This window comes from Panthera leo, chromosome C1, assembly GCF_018350215.1.
Source record: "Panthera leo isolate Ple1 chromosome C1, P.leo_Ple1_pat1.1, whole genome shotgun sequence".
Lineage (NCBI taxonomy): Eukaryota > Metazoa > Chordata > Mammalia > Carnivora > Felidae > Panthera > Panthera leo.
The window spans coordinates 166901445-166918462 of NC_056686.1; the positions used below are offsets into that span (position 1 = coordinate 166901445).

At 32.3% G+C, this 17018-nt stretch overlaps 1 protein-coding gene across 1 annotated transcript in view; it reads right to left on the reverse strand.

Annotated features, from left to right (window-relative positions):
* The window catches only part of CWC22 (CWC22 spliceosome associated protein homolog), a 57778-nt gene that overhangs the window by 14334 nt on the left and 26426 nt on the right, over nucleotides 1-17018 (reverse strand). Inside the window, exons 6-14 of the mRNA XM_042949293.1 lie at nucleotides 14481-14609; nucleotides 12788-12956; nucleotides 12355-12408; nucleotides 10430-10565; nucleotides 10130-10336; nucleotides 9974-10036; nucleotides 5738-5842; nucleotides 4273-4354; nucleotides 481-541 (exon numbers count right to left, since the gene is read on the reverse strand). Of these exons, the coding sequence (XP_042805227.1) occupies nucleotides 481-541; nucleotides 4273-4354; nucleotides 5738-5842; nucleotides 9974-10036; nucleotides 10130-10336; nucleotides 10430-10565; nucleotides 12355-12408; nucleotides 12788-12956; nucleotides 14481-14609 (1006 nt within the window). The remainder of the gene's footprint in view (nucleotides 1-480; nucleotides 542-4272; nucleotides 4355-5737; nucleotides 5843-9973; nucleotides 10037-10129; nucleotides 10337-10429; nucleotides 10566-12354; nucleotides 12409-12787; nucleotides 12957-14480; nucleotides 14610-17018) is intronic.

Below are 17018 nucleotides of genomic sequence, written 5' to 3' on the forward strand. Positions count from 1 at the left end.
TAAACATAGACTGCTGAATTAATGAATGAAAAAAAATGACACAGATTCTTCCATATACAATTAAAGTAATGTAATAACATGTATGGTGACCTTTATAATTTCTACCACAAAAGAATGCTTGAGCACATTAAGTAGATGGGCTAAGCAATTCACTAAGGAACAAATTTCTTATTGTATTTAGGCCACCTATTTGATTTACAGGCAACCACTCAGAAACTCATGTAATGTGTAGTGGTTCTGACAGACTTCTTCCTTTTTCCCCCACATCCCATTTAAGGAGCCCATTTAATTCATTGCAATGAGTAACACTTATGAAACACCCTAGGACTAAGTTTCAAGTTACTTTAAAATTTTAGAATAACTACATTAAAAACAGAATATCCAATACTGAGTTATTTCAATTCATAAAACCTATGAACTCCTTTAAACATTTTTATAAACTATATTATTTCCTAATAGAAGAAAAAAACATCAACTTACTGTTTGGCTTTCAGGAAACTCCATTTTCAGCAATTTGTGAGCACATTCTTCAAAATCTAAGCTGTAGAGATAAAACAGACACAATAGGTTAAAAACTTGCAGCATAGTTGAACTATGTTTTATAAAAAAGGATCTTACTTTAATAATTGTTTTAAACAAGTTTTTTACAGTTACTTCACAGTACTCTATTGTGTATAAACAAAAGACATAGCTCTTAATTCTACAAAGAATGAAGTATTGAGACATACTACAACATGGATGAACTCTGAATTATGCTAAGTGGAAAAAGTCAGATATAAAAGACCACATACAGTATGATTCCATTTATATAAAATGCCCAGAACAGGCAAACATATAGATACAAAGTGGACAAATTTTATTACACTGCTAACTACTTGCACTTATCTCTGACCCAAGTCAGGAAGAGATAAAGACGCTCCAGAGCCCATCATGACATCTAGGGCTTAATCACCACATTTACAAGTTATCTTGATTCATACTCAAACACAGTGCTTTTGTGTTACATTTTCAAAAACTAAGTATAAAAATAGTAAATAACCAAAATCACTTACAAGGAAAAAAACTGCTTTTATGCCATATAAGTTGCAGTAAAAATAATTCTAATATGCTTAAGAGAATTATCAAATTCAGTGTGAATTCAATTTAGGAATAATGCTAATATATTTGTACTTTTTGCAGAATGTTCAACCTTTATTCTTTTGATAACATCAGGATAAAATAATCGGAATGATTATGAATTTAGTTTTATAGTTCCTTTGTATTCCTTAGTTTCTGATACTTATTGAGCTTCATAAGCACAACAGAGTAATAACTGTGGATGGTACAATGTAATGGGATTAAGAAAAAAACTATAAAGAAAAAAGAAATATATCAAAAAGAGCTTTTGCAATGGGAAATATTAAATATCTAGCACTAAGATTAAAATATTAAACTACAGTTGATAAACTTCAAGAATATAGCAGTATTACCAAAAAGTATTTTGAAAGACACAGTGTTTTCTTTTCTAGTTTTAATTTTCCTCAAGAAAGAGCATTAGTATGCAGGAATAAACCTATGAAATTTCTGAAAAATAAGTAGTCAAGGAAAATATTTTACAACTGTCCTTTTATCTAGTAAGTACCAGGGAGAAAATTAACTGTATGATAGTCTCTTTTCCTTCTTGCTTTATTTTAAAAGTATTTGGTGACTCCCCATATCAAGATTGTTTTGAAGTTACACTAAACGTGAATATTAAATGAACTAAGTTTGATATTTCAGTTATCTTAGGTTGCTAAGTCAAATGAATTTCAGGTTTAACACAAGTAAGTATTGAGGGAAGGGTACAGAAAAAAAGATTTTACATGATACTAGTTTTCAAGCTGTGTTTACAAATGGTTTTGTTGATGTTTCCAACCTAAGAAACTCTGATGGGCAACGACAGTCCCACCTCCTTCTGATGCTACAGCTTCAAAAATGCAAAATCAGAGTGGAACATCATTTGAAAGCAAGAATAAACAGGAATGTCTACTTTTCAATAATAAAACCAACGGTGTTGTTTTATGTTTTGTGTCAATGAGAGAGGGTCATTTAGGAACCAGGATAGTAACAAGATGATAAAAAGAGTGCTGGTGAGATCAGTCAACAAGTCTAAAAGGAAAGAAATAAAAACAATAAAATCACCACACAGTTCAGCTGTCCGACCTTAGTTTTGTTTACAAGATTTCCGAAAGCAAACTGTATGATGCCCTCACTGCCATCTGACTTGATGAGTTATATTCCATTCTTGATTTATATTGTATTTCGTATAGATTGGTTTACTATCAATGTAAGACTAAAAAAAACTGGAAAAAGTAGACACAAAAAGTCTATAATCCAATTTCCTCTCAAGACAACCACTGTTGAGACGTTATATACTACTTCTAGAATCTGCCTACGTATTGAAACAGTGAAGAAAATACTACTGGTACAGTACTATACAGTCTATACAGTTTTTTCCCCACTGAACATTAAGTCAGACCACTTGCCCAAATCAGTAATAATTCCCCCCTAGCCTGATTTTCAATGGTGGCATAAACTGGACATTTTGTTATTTGTATTGGACAAGATGGTCTCTTTTTTTTCCATATTGAACAATTCTCTCTGTAATTTCTGTCAGTATGTATTTCTTTAAGAAATATAATGAAAAAGGATTGTCTAACGGCATGGACACTAAGCCCTTGATTCATGTTACCAAAAGGCTTTCCGCAGACAGTGTATCCCTTTAAATTCCCACCGATGTTTATATGTATCTCACTAAAATCATTAGTACTGAGTACTGTTGCTTTGGGAAAAAAACCAAAGTAAATCACTTTGCTGTTTTACTGACCAACAATAGCATTTATTGTTCTAGAGTGGTATTTATTTGATAACTTTATGTTTCAGGATCCCATTACATGAATCCCTCAACCATGTCCTTTAAACACCTTTCTGCTGAAGTCTGTGTGGTTCTTTCCTAAAATTTGTATGAGCTTTTAATTAAGTACAGCAAATTTTGTTATAAATAAATTATTTTTACTTGGCATTTGGGGGCTCAAAACTCTTAAAAAATACTAACATATAATAGAGTATTGCTGTTACTAGAGTTCTTACCACTCTGTAATTGTGACTGTGACCTAATGCTTTCTTGTTCAAATATTTCATGTGATTCAAGGATTATCAAGGTTTGGTAAGCTAAAAAAACAGTTTTATTTAAATACTTATTCAAAGAGCTCCACTGTAACTCTTTCAAAATTAATGTTAACAGCAATATTAAAGCAGTGAATCTACTGTTTACAAGTGATTACTGTTGAATTTGTAAAAAAGGATAAATGAAAGGTCAAACTCTAAGAATTTTTATCTGTAACAAAAACTCATTTTCCATTTTAAGTTTGTATGAAAAAATATTTAATAGTTTTTCTTTCATTTGAGAGGCAAAGAAATAGGTAAGGATAAACCAAAAATATTTCTAGCCAATGTTTTGCTTTTTAACATTTTTCTTTCTGAAGATGAATCTAAGCCAAAAAGTTTTCAGACAGAATAAAAACAGGATGACTCCTACGTATGAATCATTTCTGCTATTACATCATATGAAATGGAAATATACAAAACCTAGTAAGAAAACAAAACTGAGAAAACATTCATCCTCCAGTGTAAAATGTAAACACTGTGCCCATTAAATCAATAGGTTGATTCGCATAAAAAACAACAGATGTACTAAGCATTTCATATTTCATTTATTTCTCTTCAAAACCAAACTCAGCCTTCAAAGGGAATAGGATATGCGTATGACATCATAGTAGTTCTTACTTAACATTACTTCAAAGGGTCCTCAAAACCTCCTAATTCCTATTTCCATTTATATTCATTTCCATCCGCACGGCAAATCAGTATCCAAAAGTTATCATAACAGTGTTTCTCTGCTTAGAATCAGAATTAGAAACCAAATTAAAAAAATGCTAAATTTCTACTACACAATTATATACTGTGCCAGCTCTATAATATAGAGTTGTTTTCAGGTTTTTATTAGTTATATTTAACTATGAGGAATGACAGTTAAAAGAACTCTGTTTAATTATGTAACATGAATAGACCTTCCAAATAAGAAAAGATAATTTTCCTTTGAATCAAAGAACCAACAGTAGGGATCTATGAAGTTGGGCAGGTAGTTTGAGAATCCCTGAAATGGTCTAGTTTTCTGTTATCAGATACTAAAAATTTCATTTTCTTTTCCATCTCCTGTGAAAAGCAAGGATCAACAGAGCTACAGTATCTTACCTTGACTGAATAGCAAGATAAATTGTACGACGAAATGAGACTAGATTGATTTCTGTTTTGTCATGAATAGTCACTTTTTGTCCTGAAAGAAATTAAACATAACCAATTACAAAACTACAAAAATAAATGTGAAGAAATGTACATGTATCTCTACATAATAATTTTTCATAAGTATTTAGAATCTAGTTTAATAATAATACTACTCTTTTCTGCGCAGTTCAAAGTAACCATTTCTAGTCTCTTGTCATATCTTAGAGTATTTTAATAACTGTGTCAGTTCAAAGAAGTCCAGAATCAAGCCAGAAATATTATTTTTGTTTCTGCGCCACTTGCTCATTTAGACACTATAAAAGGCAGCGCTCATGGTATTGTTTGCTAAGATATTATTTCTAGAGTTATAAACATGACAATTTGGAAGAACTGTAATTTACAGGTAGAAATTCAGTTTCAGAGAACACTGGATTATCATGACAGACTGGATGGGTCCATTTTAAATATGTGTATTTATCAAAATTTTCTCTTATCTAATTCATGGAAACTTCTCTTAGAAATATTTAATAGTTTTTATTTGAACAGTATTTTCACATGAAACAAAAATTCTGAAGTAAATGTAGTACACAGGTAGTTAGGAAACATTTTAAATAAGAAAGACACTGGAAAAATTGAATTTACTTTTATAAAATATGTTGCAGAAAACTAATTACACTTCAAGACAGAACTAAAATGCATTGTGTCTTAGGAGGAAAAGATATACTTTTAATATTTTCAAGTATGTAATATAAGTAAATAATGACCAGTGTATGTACGTTCTGATGTTTTAACTGAGACTTAACCAAACTAAAGTTCTGAGCTTACTTTTCTGTGAAATAAAGCAATCAAAGTTAAAGAAGATCATGCCTGCTCTGTGCAAACACAGCTTCTGGCCTCCCCACTCTATTTTGCCAAAATGAATAGAAAATACCTCATCACTTTCATGTATCACATTCATGCCAGGGTTGCAGAAATCACATGCACTCAACATGAATGCATCTTTTTCACAGTTTATAGTCACATGCATAAAATGTCAAATTAAAATTATGCTGATATTAAAAAAATGATTTCCTTGTTTAATACTTTTAGAGCAGAGTTTTCAACCTTAGTAATACTGACTTTACTGGCTAGATAATAATCTGTCCTGGGGGGCAGTCTTGTGACTTGTAGTATGTTTAACAGCATCCCTCGCCTCCAGCTACCAGATGCCAGTAGCAATTCCCAGGCCTCCACAGATTTTATTTTAGAAGATTACATTAGAATTAATTTATTAATTAATTTTAAAGGATAATGTCAGTTTAATAAATTAAATAATATAATACATAAATAATAAATAAATTTAATGAACAATCCTAATTTATTTTAGAGGATTACATTAAAATTAATTTAATTTCAGAATATTTTACAGTATTATTTGAACGAGCTACACTTTTACCTTCTTCATCTTCTTCTCCCTCTTCCTCCTCTTCTTCCTCTTCCTCTTCACTACTTCCAGCATCTTGGTCTGTGTTTGAGTCACTATCTCCTTCATCAAGAATTTCTACCAGAACAAAGTATAGGAAAGTATCAGTGAGCAAGTGATACACATGAATCTCATTCTGAGAAGATAATTCTCAGTTGGCCGAAATCCATAGTGTTGTTCCAGTTTACCACCCAACAAAGATGATCACCCCGGCCTATGTTATTGCCTAGGTGGTCAGAGAGCCGTATGTATCATTCTTCTGCCAGCTAGAAAATGGTCATAAAATAAGGAAGGGATGAAAAGAACAAAGAAATAGTAGATGAAGGTTTTCCAAAAGAGCAAGACCACTGGAAAAATAAATTATGAATGGAAACAGGTACACTGGAGTCAAAATAATAGTTCAGCATCAAAAAAGAGATCATCTACTATAAAACGCTAATGCTAGATCTAGGAAAAAAAGAATTTAGGGTAAGAATGTTTTGTGAAAGATTAAGAACGAAGAAAAAATAATTGCATAATTTAGTGTTTACTTTAAATAAACAGTGATGAGATTTTTATTCTTATGTATACTTAAATAGAACATTACAATTAATCTAAAGACTTTCCATGTGTAAACAGAAACAAGTTTAAAAGCCTTAAAAAAAACTAGTAAGATAAGCGCTTCACTGCAAAATTGCTTCTTAAAATACAACTCACCTTCAGAAGGAGATGAAAACAGTGATGTAAATCAGACACTACGTGGGTCCAGTCACCATATTAACAGTTAACAAATGACAAAAACTAAAATTGTATTTTGCCCAATGGTGTCCTCTATTAATCAGATAAAAGATTTTACAAACCTGGCTAATACTTCACTTCTGCATTTCTATTACAATCAGAGATTTTAATATAAAGTTTTGGGGTGAACTTATTTTTAGGAAAATTCTACTTTCTCATATTTAACTGAGCACTATAAATCAGGAGCTACATATAACATTTAATGTTAGCAGAAAACTTCCTATCTTAAAAAATAAATCATTTTATTAAAATGAAGAGGTGTCATTCAATCCTTAGCTGATACACAAATCCCAAGAATACTTCTAACAAATGTGACTTCAAGTAATAATCTAATGTGTCTAGTTTCCCATTATATAATGTGGCTTAGACAGACTTTTAAGAGAGGAAACTATTTAGCATTCAATAGTAGGAAGACAGGCACTCCTGCTGTTTTCCCAAATGCTGTAAGACCTAAAACACAAGTGCACCTGGGTCACTCTAAGGTGCTAATTACTAAAGCTGTGCCCACTTCCTGCTGTGGCCATTTTTTTTTATGCCAGTTCTAGAACATTTTATGAACGAATGAAGGTCAAATGAATTGTCTAGTCGTTTACATCATCCTCTCCTCATCTCTCCACTTTAGAATCTACTTACTGAAATCACTTAGGCAATGACAATTGGATTTCATTAACTGAATGAAGCAGTGGTTTCAAAGTATGCTCTGTGAGTCCCTCGGGGGTCAGTGAGGCCTGTCAGGTGGTCTGCGAGGTCAAAATTGTTTTCATAACAATACAAAGACATTATCTGCCTTTTCACTGTGCTGACATCTACAGTGGCCCAAAAGCAATGGGGGTTGAAACCACTGCAACCTGAGCACAAATCAAGGCACCAGACTGCACCAGTCACTGTGCTCTTTACTGCCATGCTCTTGCAGGAGGTTTTAAAAAGCCAGTCTGACTTAAGAATGCCCTTGAAGAGGAAGGGCATTTCATTTCATTAAATCTCAGTCCTTATGTGTAGGCATACATAGGCATGAACAACAAAACGAAGTTCATGTACGGCCCTTCTGTTAAAGACAGATGCACAATGGTGATGGTTATCTTAGAGAAAAGCACATATGTGACTGCTTGACCTGCCACAGGAATTTGCTACATTTTTCATTTTTACTTGACAGAATGGCTGATGTTAGTTGTTAGGCATTTTGTCAGACATTTTCTCAAATATAAACAAAGTGAGACTGTCACTTCAAGGAAAACAATTAAAAATATTTACCCCCATGATAAAATCAGAATTCTCAAGAGAAAATTAGAGTTTTAGAAAACTCGTATCCATTCTTGTGAGCTTGACAGTTTCCCAATACTCAGACTTCTCTGGTAAGACAGGTGGCAATATTAATAAATGTGATTTCTTGATACTGTGCTAATTTAATTTTGATAATGTTAACATGTTAACACTTGGAAGATATGCATAACTGCGTGAACTGCTATTTCCCAAATGATCAGTGGAGCATGTTACGAAATCATGCATGGGTAAAAGATCCATTCAAAGTGATATGCCAGGGGATTTTAATGTAATAGAGTATGAAAATTCATGAATACTGTTTCAGGTTTCACATTTCAATTAATCTTTAAGAAACTATCAGCTTTTGGGGGCACCTGGGTAACTTAGTCAATTAAGTGTCCGATTCTTGATTTCGGGTCAGGTCATGATCTTATGGTTCATGTGACTGAGCCCCACTTTGGGTTCTGTGCCCACAGCATGGAGCCTGCTTGGAATTCTCTCCTTCTATTTCTCCTTCTCTCTCTGCTCCTCCCCATCTTGCATTCTCTCTCTCAAAATAAATAAACATTAAAAAAAAAAAAACAAACACCCAAAACTATTAGCTTTTAAATACAGGCATACTCTTAAAGAAGAATATACACATTATCTGAAAAGGCTATTAAAATGCTTCTCTCTTTTCCAACCACATATTATCTGTGAGGCGAAATTTTTTTCCTATACATCCAAACAACCTATTGCAATAGACTGAACACAAACAATATGAAAATCCATTTCCTATTAAGTCAGATATTAAATTGTACAAAATATATGAAACATGCCATTTTTCTTAAATTTCTTTTGTCTCATAAAGTAGTCATTAAGAGTAGAAAGGGATCTTGAGTTCAAAGAGTTTAAGAAAGTGCTACAATTAAAGAAAGTACCACTTTCCTGGCACTGCCCAACTGCTGATACCGTAAGGAAACGGATGGAGAGTTCCCAAGTTAAAAAAAACAAACAACAACAACAAAAACAACAGGTATGGTAAAAATTCCATAAATCCATTTAGCATCTTTGAGGGATACTGTAGAAAAGGAAGTTCATAAGAAAAGAAGGCAAAATGGGTCCAAGGAATTCTCCATGTTTAGAAATTAAATTATAATAGCAAAAGGAACCTGGCCGTTGCAGTGAAATGCCCCTAGGAACCTGGTACCTAAGAAGAGAAATCTATTTATTGAACCAGATTTGTAGAATAATGTATAGAAATGTGAAGCTGCTTACACTTTACTTGCTATTTCATTCTACTTCCAAATGACTAAAATAGGAGATGCAGGCAGTGACAGAGCTCTAGGCTGCCTGCTTGCTTCCTGAGAGATTTCAGAACAGTAAGTACTTCTCACACAAAATCACAGCTTGAGGGAAATGGAACTCATAAAATTGTAATTATAATATAATTATATAGGTAATTCTGAATATTAGCTTTAGAAGAAAAATGATACAAATGTGAAAAAAAAACATTGCCTAAATACTGGCTCTACACTTTATTTATCCTTAAACAAGTAACATTTACATAAAACAAGTTTTGTAACTTGTTCTAGGTCACTTAGCTTGTAAAGGCAGACAAAATACAAACCAAAGTCTGTCCAAAGTTAGTGTTTACAATACATTGGCAACATACAAATGATAATAATAACCAATTTATTGACCATTGATACCCTGTCTGGAATTGATTGATTTTATCAGGATATCAATCTGCTCTCAAGAAATAATAGAGTACAGCACTTTATAATAAAAGAATAGCATTCAGTTGATCATTAAATCAGGGGTAAACTTAAGTACTAATTCTTAGGTGGCAGTGAAGTTAAAATGAAAGCCACCAGTAATTCTTAAGTGGTAGTAAATAAAATAAAGGCCATTAGTAATATATGGATATTTCTTAAGAGGAATAAGACTTAAGGGCTGTATAATTTAAACACAGGGAAAGAGGAGAGGGACAAAGAGGTACATAATTTAGAATGAAGTAATACCACCAACAAGCACTAGGCAGAATACTAATGCATGGGGAAAAAAGTGAAGAAAATGGCTTCATAAGAGCAGAGATTTCATCAGGTCAGTGATCTAAACCTTTCTATTAGTATTATAGAGCTACATGAATTGCTTCTACTAATCCAAAATAGACTATAAAATTCTACCTACCTTTCTTAATAGCTTTGTACTTCTCTTCATTCTCCATGAAATTAGGATCCATCTTGAAAACATCTTTAAAAAAAGAAATTAAAAAATACTGTTTATTTTCTATACTTACATTTGTTGGTGTCCCATGTCCCAAATCTCCCCCAACCCCTGACTCACTAAGAACATCTTCTGGATTATAGTCATCCTCCAGAGGAAGCATATGAGTGAACTGATCATCTTCTTCTACTAAATCAAGTCCTTCTAGGATAACAGGGTGGTCCTTAAATCCATCCTTCCGTACAGCAAACATCACTTCAATCATATACTGAACTCTTTTATCAATTTCAGACTCATGGAGAATATTTCGGAGGCGCTCAAATATAGCTAAAGTTAAAATCAAAGAAAAAAACAGGAAAATAAGCAAAAAATATAATACTCAAGCCAAAGCTCGATATCAAACTGAGAGCATATACTTGCCATTGATTCCTCTTGGTGACACCTGTGTTAATTTAAGGCCACATTCCTTGAGAAAACCAATAGCTACTTCAACACTATCGTCAGTTGGTCTTTCCAGGAGCAAAGTGAGCATCTCTAGGCATAAAACTTCATGTGCCTTAAACAGAATGAAGACATATGGAATAGAGAAAATATTTTTAAATACATTAACCTACTATTAATAGTAATTTAAAAAATTAGCAAATCTTGTTTTTGCAGTAATAATATTATACATTTGATGAGCAAAGTTTTATAATGCATATAGAAATACTCCAAATATGGGATACAATTTTTTTTACTTTCATTATGCATCTGTTAAAAATTTCCAGATGATTGTTCCAAAAATCTAAATTATACTGAATACAACTATTTGATTTATCTCCAGAAGAAATAATTCTTCTTACACACTACATGTATCAAACAATATGTTTATAGGAAATGCCATAATTAACTTCCAAATATAAGTTAAAAATTATGTACTAATTTTTTACAATCACTATGTGAAGAATAGTAATACTATATTTTTTCTAATACACTTCTTCACAACCACAAGTCTTTACAGCCATTTCCCAGGTCATTCTATTAGCCACTCTGTTATTTAGCAAATAGTTCATAAATTATATGAATGATTTTATCCAAAAATAACTGTTTCTGGTACTCAAGGACACTTTTGAAATACTTCCCTCTATTTTTTTTTTTTTTTTTTTTTTAACTAAATCGAGTTATTTACACTGGTCACGTTTGAAACTTAGTACTTCTAAATAATGCCAGGAAGGGTGGGAATAAAATTCTCCTGAGAAGCTTTGCTGTGAAAAGAAAATGTACCGGGAGGCACTTTTAAGACACTCTCTATATGCCTTTCTAAGGTTGAATCCTTCTTTGAGATGGGGAGGGAAACAGTCTAACTCTTAGGAAAATATTCTTTCCATTGAGCACAATATCAAAAACACGTCTTAACAGTCTTATATCAGTGATTAGAAAATACTGCCTTGTACCAAAATTGAGAAGATCTAAAATATTTAACATTTTAACTGTTTTGTAGCAATGCCAAAAATATCTTCAAAATGAGTGTAGTTAATATACATTCAAAACTAAAACTTACTATCTGTTCTGTTATAGGCACGTGAAATTAAGTCTCCATTGTCTTAAGAAGCAGGTTAGCATTGTAGTAATTTAACTTATTAGGTTAAAATCTAATAGATTTCTAAGAGTGAACACTGGAAAGAATTTCATGTAGGAAAGAATTAAAATATTAATGGTAGATAAATAAGATTAAGTGTGACTTCAAAATTCTTCATCTTATATGTAGAAAGAAACCTTTTGAGTGCTAATAAGAGCAACTTTATTATTTTCAAGTTTAAACAGAAATTAAATTAAAAAAAAACCCTCTCAAATAGATCAATGGATGAATACAAAATAATCATAAAACCTGAACAATAAAAAGACAAAACTATTTACATTTAAAACAGATTAAAATTACTTAGAATTACTTAAAATTTGTATTTTATAAACTGATTCTAAGAATATATGACTTTGCAGAGAAAAGAATTTCTTATAGAATAGAATGTCAGCATGAGGTTCTCAAAACAACAGGTACAGGAGAAAAGAGTAGAAGAAATATCAACTTTATTGTCTTATAAGTATGATTAAATTACATTCTTTGAAGGAATAATTTATAGTTGAATAACCACATATAGTATTATCAATGTGATAAAATACTGTTCTGTGTTCTTCTTTTTATTTAAGAATGTTAAACACGTTTATTATAGTTTTAAAACTAAAATATCATCCAAGATACTTTTCTGAAAGACTACAAGGAGAAACAAAAATAGAGATGTATCAATGAAGTGGCATCAAGCATGTGGTCTAATGCCACTGAACGGGATCAAGTATTAAAAATTACTTACCACGTTTTGGTTAATAAGATGTGCCACAAATTTTGAAGCAGTAAGACAAAGTTGCTGAAAAGTGAACAGAGACAAAGTTAATCTATAAACTAAAACCAATTTTCAGTTAACTACTGAATCTCCAGCTCACTTACACACTACTTAAAATATGTAGCACACAAACGTAATTTTTATAGTACAGAAAGTTATAAGATAAAAACTATTACATGTGAAATAGTGCCGTTTCTGGCTAAATAATTACAATTCTGCAGTTATAGCCATTGTGTCTGTGGCTCATCATTAGTCGCCAGGGATATTTAATAAAACAAAAAAATGTTCTCATGAAAGGAATGCAAGGAATTCCTATGTAGCAATCAATATTGCTTACCACTGTTGATATAATAGATTAGTCTGTCCCTATGTGGCAGGCAATTTACAAGCCCATAATATATACCTTATCATTTCTTCGATAGCCTTTTCGAAAATTAAGAATTAACCTCTTGAGGATTAATTCTCCGATTTGTGGAAATTTTGAGTTGATAATTGCCACTAATGCTGCATAAACATGGGTGAAGATCGGAGAAGCACTCTGTGCTTGCAAAACAGATCTGGACAGCAGCCCTCTGTTTAAAAAAGAAAAAAAAGAGTCAATAATCACCAAATTAATTAAAAGAAAAAAAAAACATTTAAAATCCAGCAATATGACTCATCTGTAAATAAACACAATAGCTAAAACTGGACTAAATCTTCCTCACCTTATCTAGTCTTACTGATAAACAAAAACTTTTGAAAAACAAAACTTCGAATCTGTGTTTTTAAAACAGCTTTGTCTACAATTATTTTCTTCAAAAATTTTTTTTCTCTAAATTCCTCTTTTCCTTACTTATGTCTCTTCGATCTAATCATGAATTTGAGTTTTTAAAGCATTTTATACTAATATGTTTTACATCTTCAAAAAAGTGAAGGAAAAAAAGATCTGCATCAAAAACTAAAATTAGAAGTTGAATTTCCACTATGAGCCCATCATTTATATAAAATTAATTCTGTGACTAAAGACAAATTTGGATGGTTTCCATCTTTAAGCCTATGTTAGTAAAATGAAGATTTGGAATACTGCTACGAGACAGACATAGTTAAAGCATTGCAAGAATAATAATGCTAAAAACAATGACAGGAAAATATAACGTTCCACTTCTAATTCATTCTGAAGTAAGCATGGTTGTATATGCATTTGATAAGGGGAGAAATGCAAAGTGAGCTAACTGAAGAGTTATTTTTAGCATTGTAATGACAAATAATTACCGGATTGCCAAAAGGCAGGAAAACAATATCTTAACAGTTATTAGGTTTAACTTTGACAACTGAATCACCAGAGTAGAAAATGAGAAAAGAACACCCAGCTTATAAAACTGTGAGATCTTAAGCAACCCATCAAGCTTCTGCTGCTTTCTGACTAAAACGGGAGAGCTCTACCTACCTTTTAAGGACAGTGGGTGCCTCTTGGTCAACTTTTTATATCCCCACAACATGCTACACCTTACTTTATATGACCTCCCCACAATGTTTTTGAGATGATAAATCAAGGTCATGTGAAATGACATAGGAAAGCATCCCTCAGATTTTAAAATAAAAAATAGCATATGAAATATTTCTATTTCCTGACCCTTTTAAAATCATGACCATTTAAAACCACAGAGAAAATGACTGTCACTCCCTTCTGCTTTTCTAAAATTTACCACTGATTTTTCTCATTTCTTTCCCATTCTCACTTTGCTTTCATTAGAAATGAACGTTATATAATAACATTTTAATAATAAATAAATATAATATAAATATAATAAAAATATAATAAAATATTCATTATTCCTCATGAGTTTAAATTAGAAGTATTCAGTAAACAAATATCTGCCCCAAAATCAGTATGTGACATCAAACCTTCTCAAAAAGCAAAAACTCCATGCAATTTCTAACAGTGAAGCACAAGTTATTTGTTAGTAGTTTACATTTTTACAAGAACTGCATTTTAAATAATTATTCTCAACTACTATTAAAGCAGCACAATGAATCAGTGATTACTGTCCATGTGGATATTATGTTCCTTTGAAAAATTGCTATGAAATACTATAAATAAAATAGTTGATGCTTACCTTCCTCTAACTATATTTTCTTGAAGAAGTTCTTGAATAATAATACCTATATTAGAAATGTTGACTTTGTTGATAAGACCATTGATTGACTTCTTTAGGGCCTCCCAACTCATCCTCTGGTATGCTAAGCTAAAAAGAATTGATTTTAATAAAATGAAAACTTACACAATGATTACAATAACAAGAGGTTATAATAAGAACTTAAAAAATACTTAGTGTTCCTTTGTTTTTAACATTATATTCACAAATGACCTCAAAGTGCAGTAAAATATATGACTATATGACTACAAATACATAGATTATATCCTAAACCATATTTGATGTTCTATACATATGATGCTCATCTATAGATCACTTCTCTTTAATAATATAATAAAATTATGTAAGGATAATGTTTTATTCTTATATCCATGTACATTACAAATCATAACATCCATTTATTAGATTCAATGCATATTTATTTTACATTATAACATTCACTTACTTTAAATTATCTTTAAAAAATATTTAAAAATGACAGTTTTAAAAAATTTAAATTATAATATGAAGTATCCAAATATAAGCCATAAAAAGGAGATTTTTATTATGACCTTTCTCATAAAAGCATGAAAAAGAAAACAAATATTTTAAACTATAAAGAAATGGTAAAATTTACAGGAAAAGGGAAGGTCACATGAAATCATAGGGCTGAAAGACTGTTGTATTTTAATTTTTTTTTTTTTTTCAACGTTTTTTATTTATTTTTGGGACAGAGAGAGACAGAGCATGAACGGGGGAGGGGCAGAGAGAGAGGGAGACACAGAATCGGAAACAGGCTCCAGGCTGAGCCATCAGCCCAGAGCCTGACGCGGGGCTCGAACTCACGGACCGTGAGATCGTGACCTGGCTGAAGTCGGACGCTTAACCGACTGTGCCACCCAGGCGCCCCAAGACTGTTGTATTTTAAAGAACATCTCTACATTTAGGCAGTAATCCCACAGCTATATTGGCTGTTTTTTAACTTAGATCTCAGGCAAATAATTTAGCCTAATTGGGTTTATTTTCTTTTAAAGTTCTAAAATTTTATGGTTTTTACATTTATTTCTCTGTGAAATATGATTTCACCTGCAGAAAGTCATATCTTTTTTTTCTTATACTTCTCTGGCAGTCTGGTGAAGCTGATGGACTTCTTGGAATAATATATATAAATATATAGGACTACAAAGGATAGCAATCATATTTAAATAGTTTTCAAAGCATGAAAAGAAAAAAAGTTTGATACAATATTCTATGTGTGTGTGTTTTTTAAAAATATTTATTTTTGGGAGAGGGAGAGAGACAGAGGGCGAGTAGGGGAGGGGCAGAGAGAAAGAATCTGAAGCAGGCACCAGGCTCTGAGGTGTCAGCCCAGGGCCCGATGCCGGGCTCAAACTCATGAACCGCAAGACCATGACCTGAGCTGAAGTCGGAAGCTTAACCGACTGAGACATTCAGGAGCCCCTCTATGGGCTTAACACATTAAATAATACAAGGTGGTGGTGGGCCTAATCACTTCTTTAATTTCCAAATTAGCATGGCCATAAACAATATTTTGAGATATTTGCAACAAATAGTCTGTTAATACTATGATCTATTGCCTACATTCCTAATATAAAGAAATGCCAAATTTTAGTGAGAGATTAGTAATAATAAAGATGCAATTTTTTTCTTTCCACTTACATTCACAGATTGCCTAAATTCTACCCATGGGTAGAAGGTCTGTAGGTTACGAGTCCCTGTTCTGCAGTGGCTTACCAAGGCAGAGGTGGTGAGAGCAGTCTGCCCTGGTGCAGAAGAGTTATTTCATCACTGGCATTGTCCTCAGAAGATACTGAGGACAAAAAGCGGACTCACCTGCAGTTAATTATATTGTTTTAAATTCCGTATAGATCATGTATCCCCTAAATGCCTGCATCTGAGGTGGGCAGAACACTCCCAATGGCCCCCAACCTCATCCCTTTAGTATGCTATTATTTGAGAAAGAAGATCAATGGCTTAAAAACTAGCCTAATTAATAAGATTGTTGATACACAACCAATCTCTCTATATAAAGCTTGGAAAAAAACTAATCAAGTACAATTGTACTTCCTAATTAAGAAGCCTAATTAAGAATACAATTCACCTGACTTAATATCTACTAAAAGCAAAGTCTGTAGGCTTCTTTTAGAGACTTCTACTTCTCTTTGTTCCTTGTCCCCTGCCTATGAACAGACTTAAAATGTATATAAAATTATCTTCCAGGAATCTGTGTAAAATTACATACACTGTGGACTCTTCTCCACTCACTTTATTTACAAGGAAGTAAGACTTGGCTTAATAACAATGTTTCTGGTCTTTTACAATTAGGATTGCTTTGGACAGAATTGGGGACCATGACTCTTTCTCACCAATGCTGCTACTACTGCCTCGGAGAGCAGAGAGCAAAATGCTTACATGCTCATGAAGCTCCTACTGACCACAGAAGCCCTTTCCAAATCCCTTCCCAACATAACACTGCAGGCATTGCCAGCAAGTACTGGA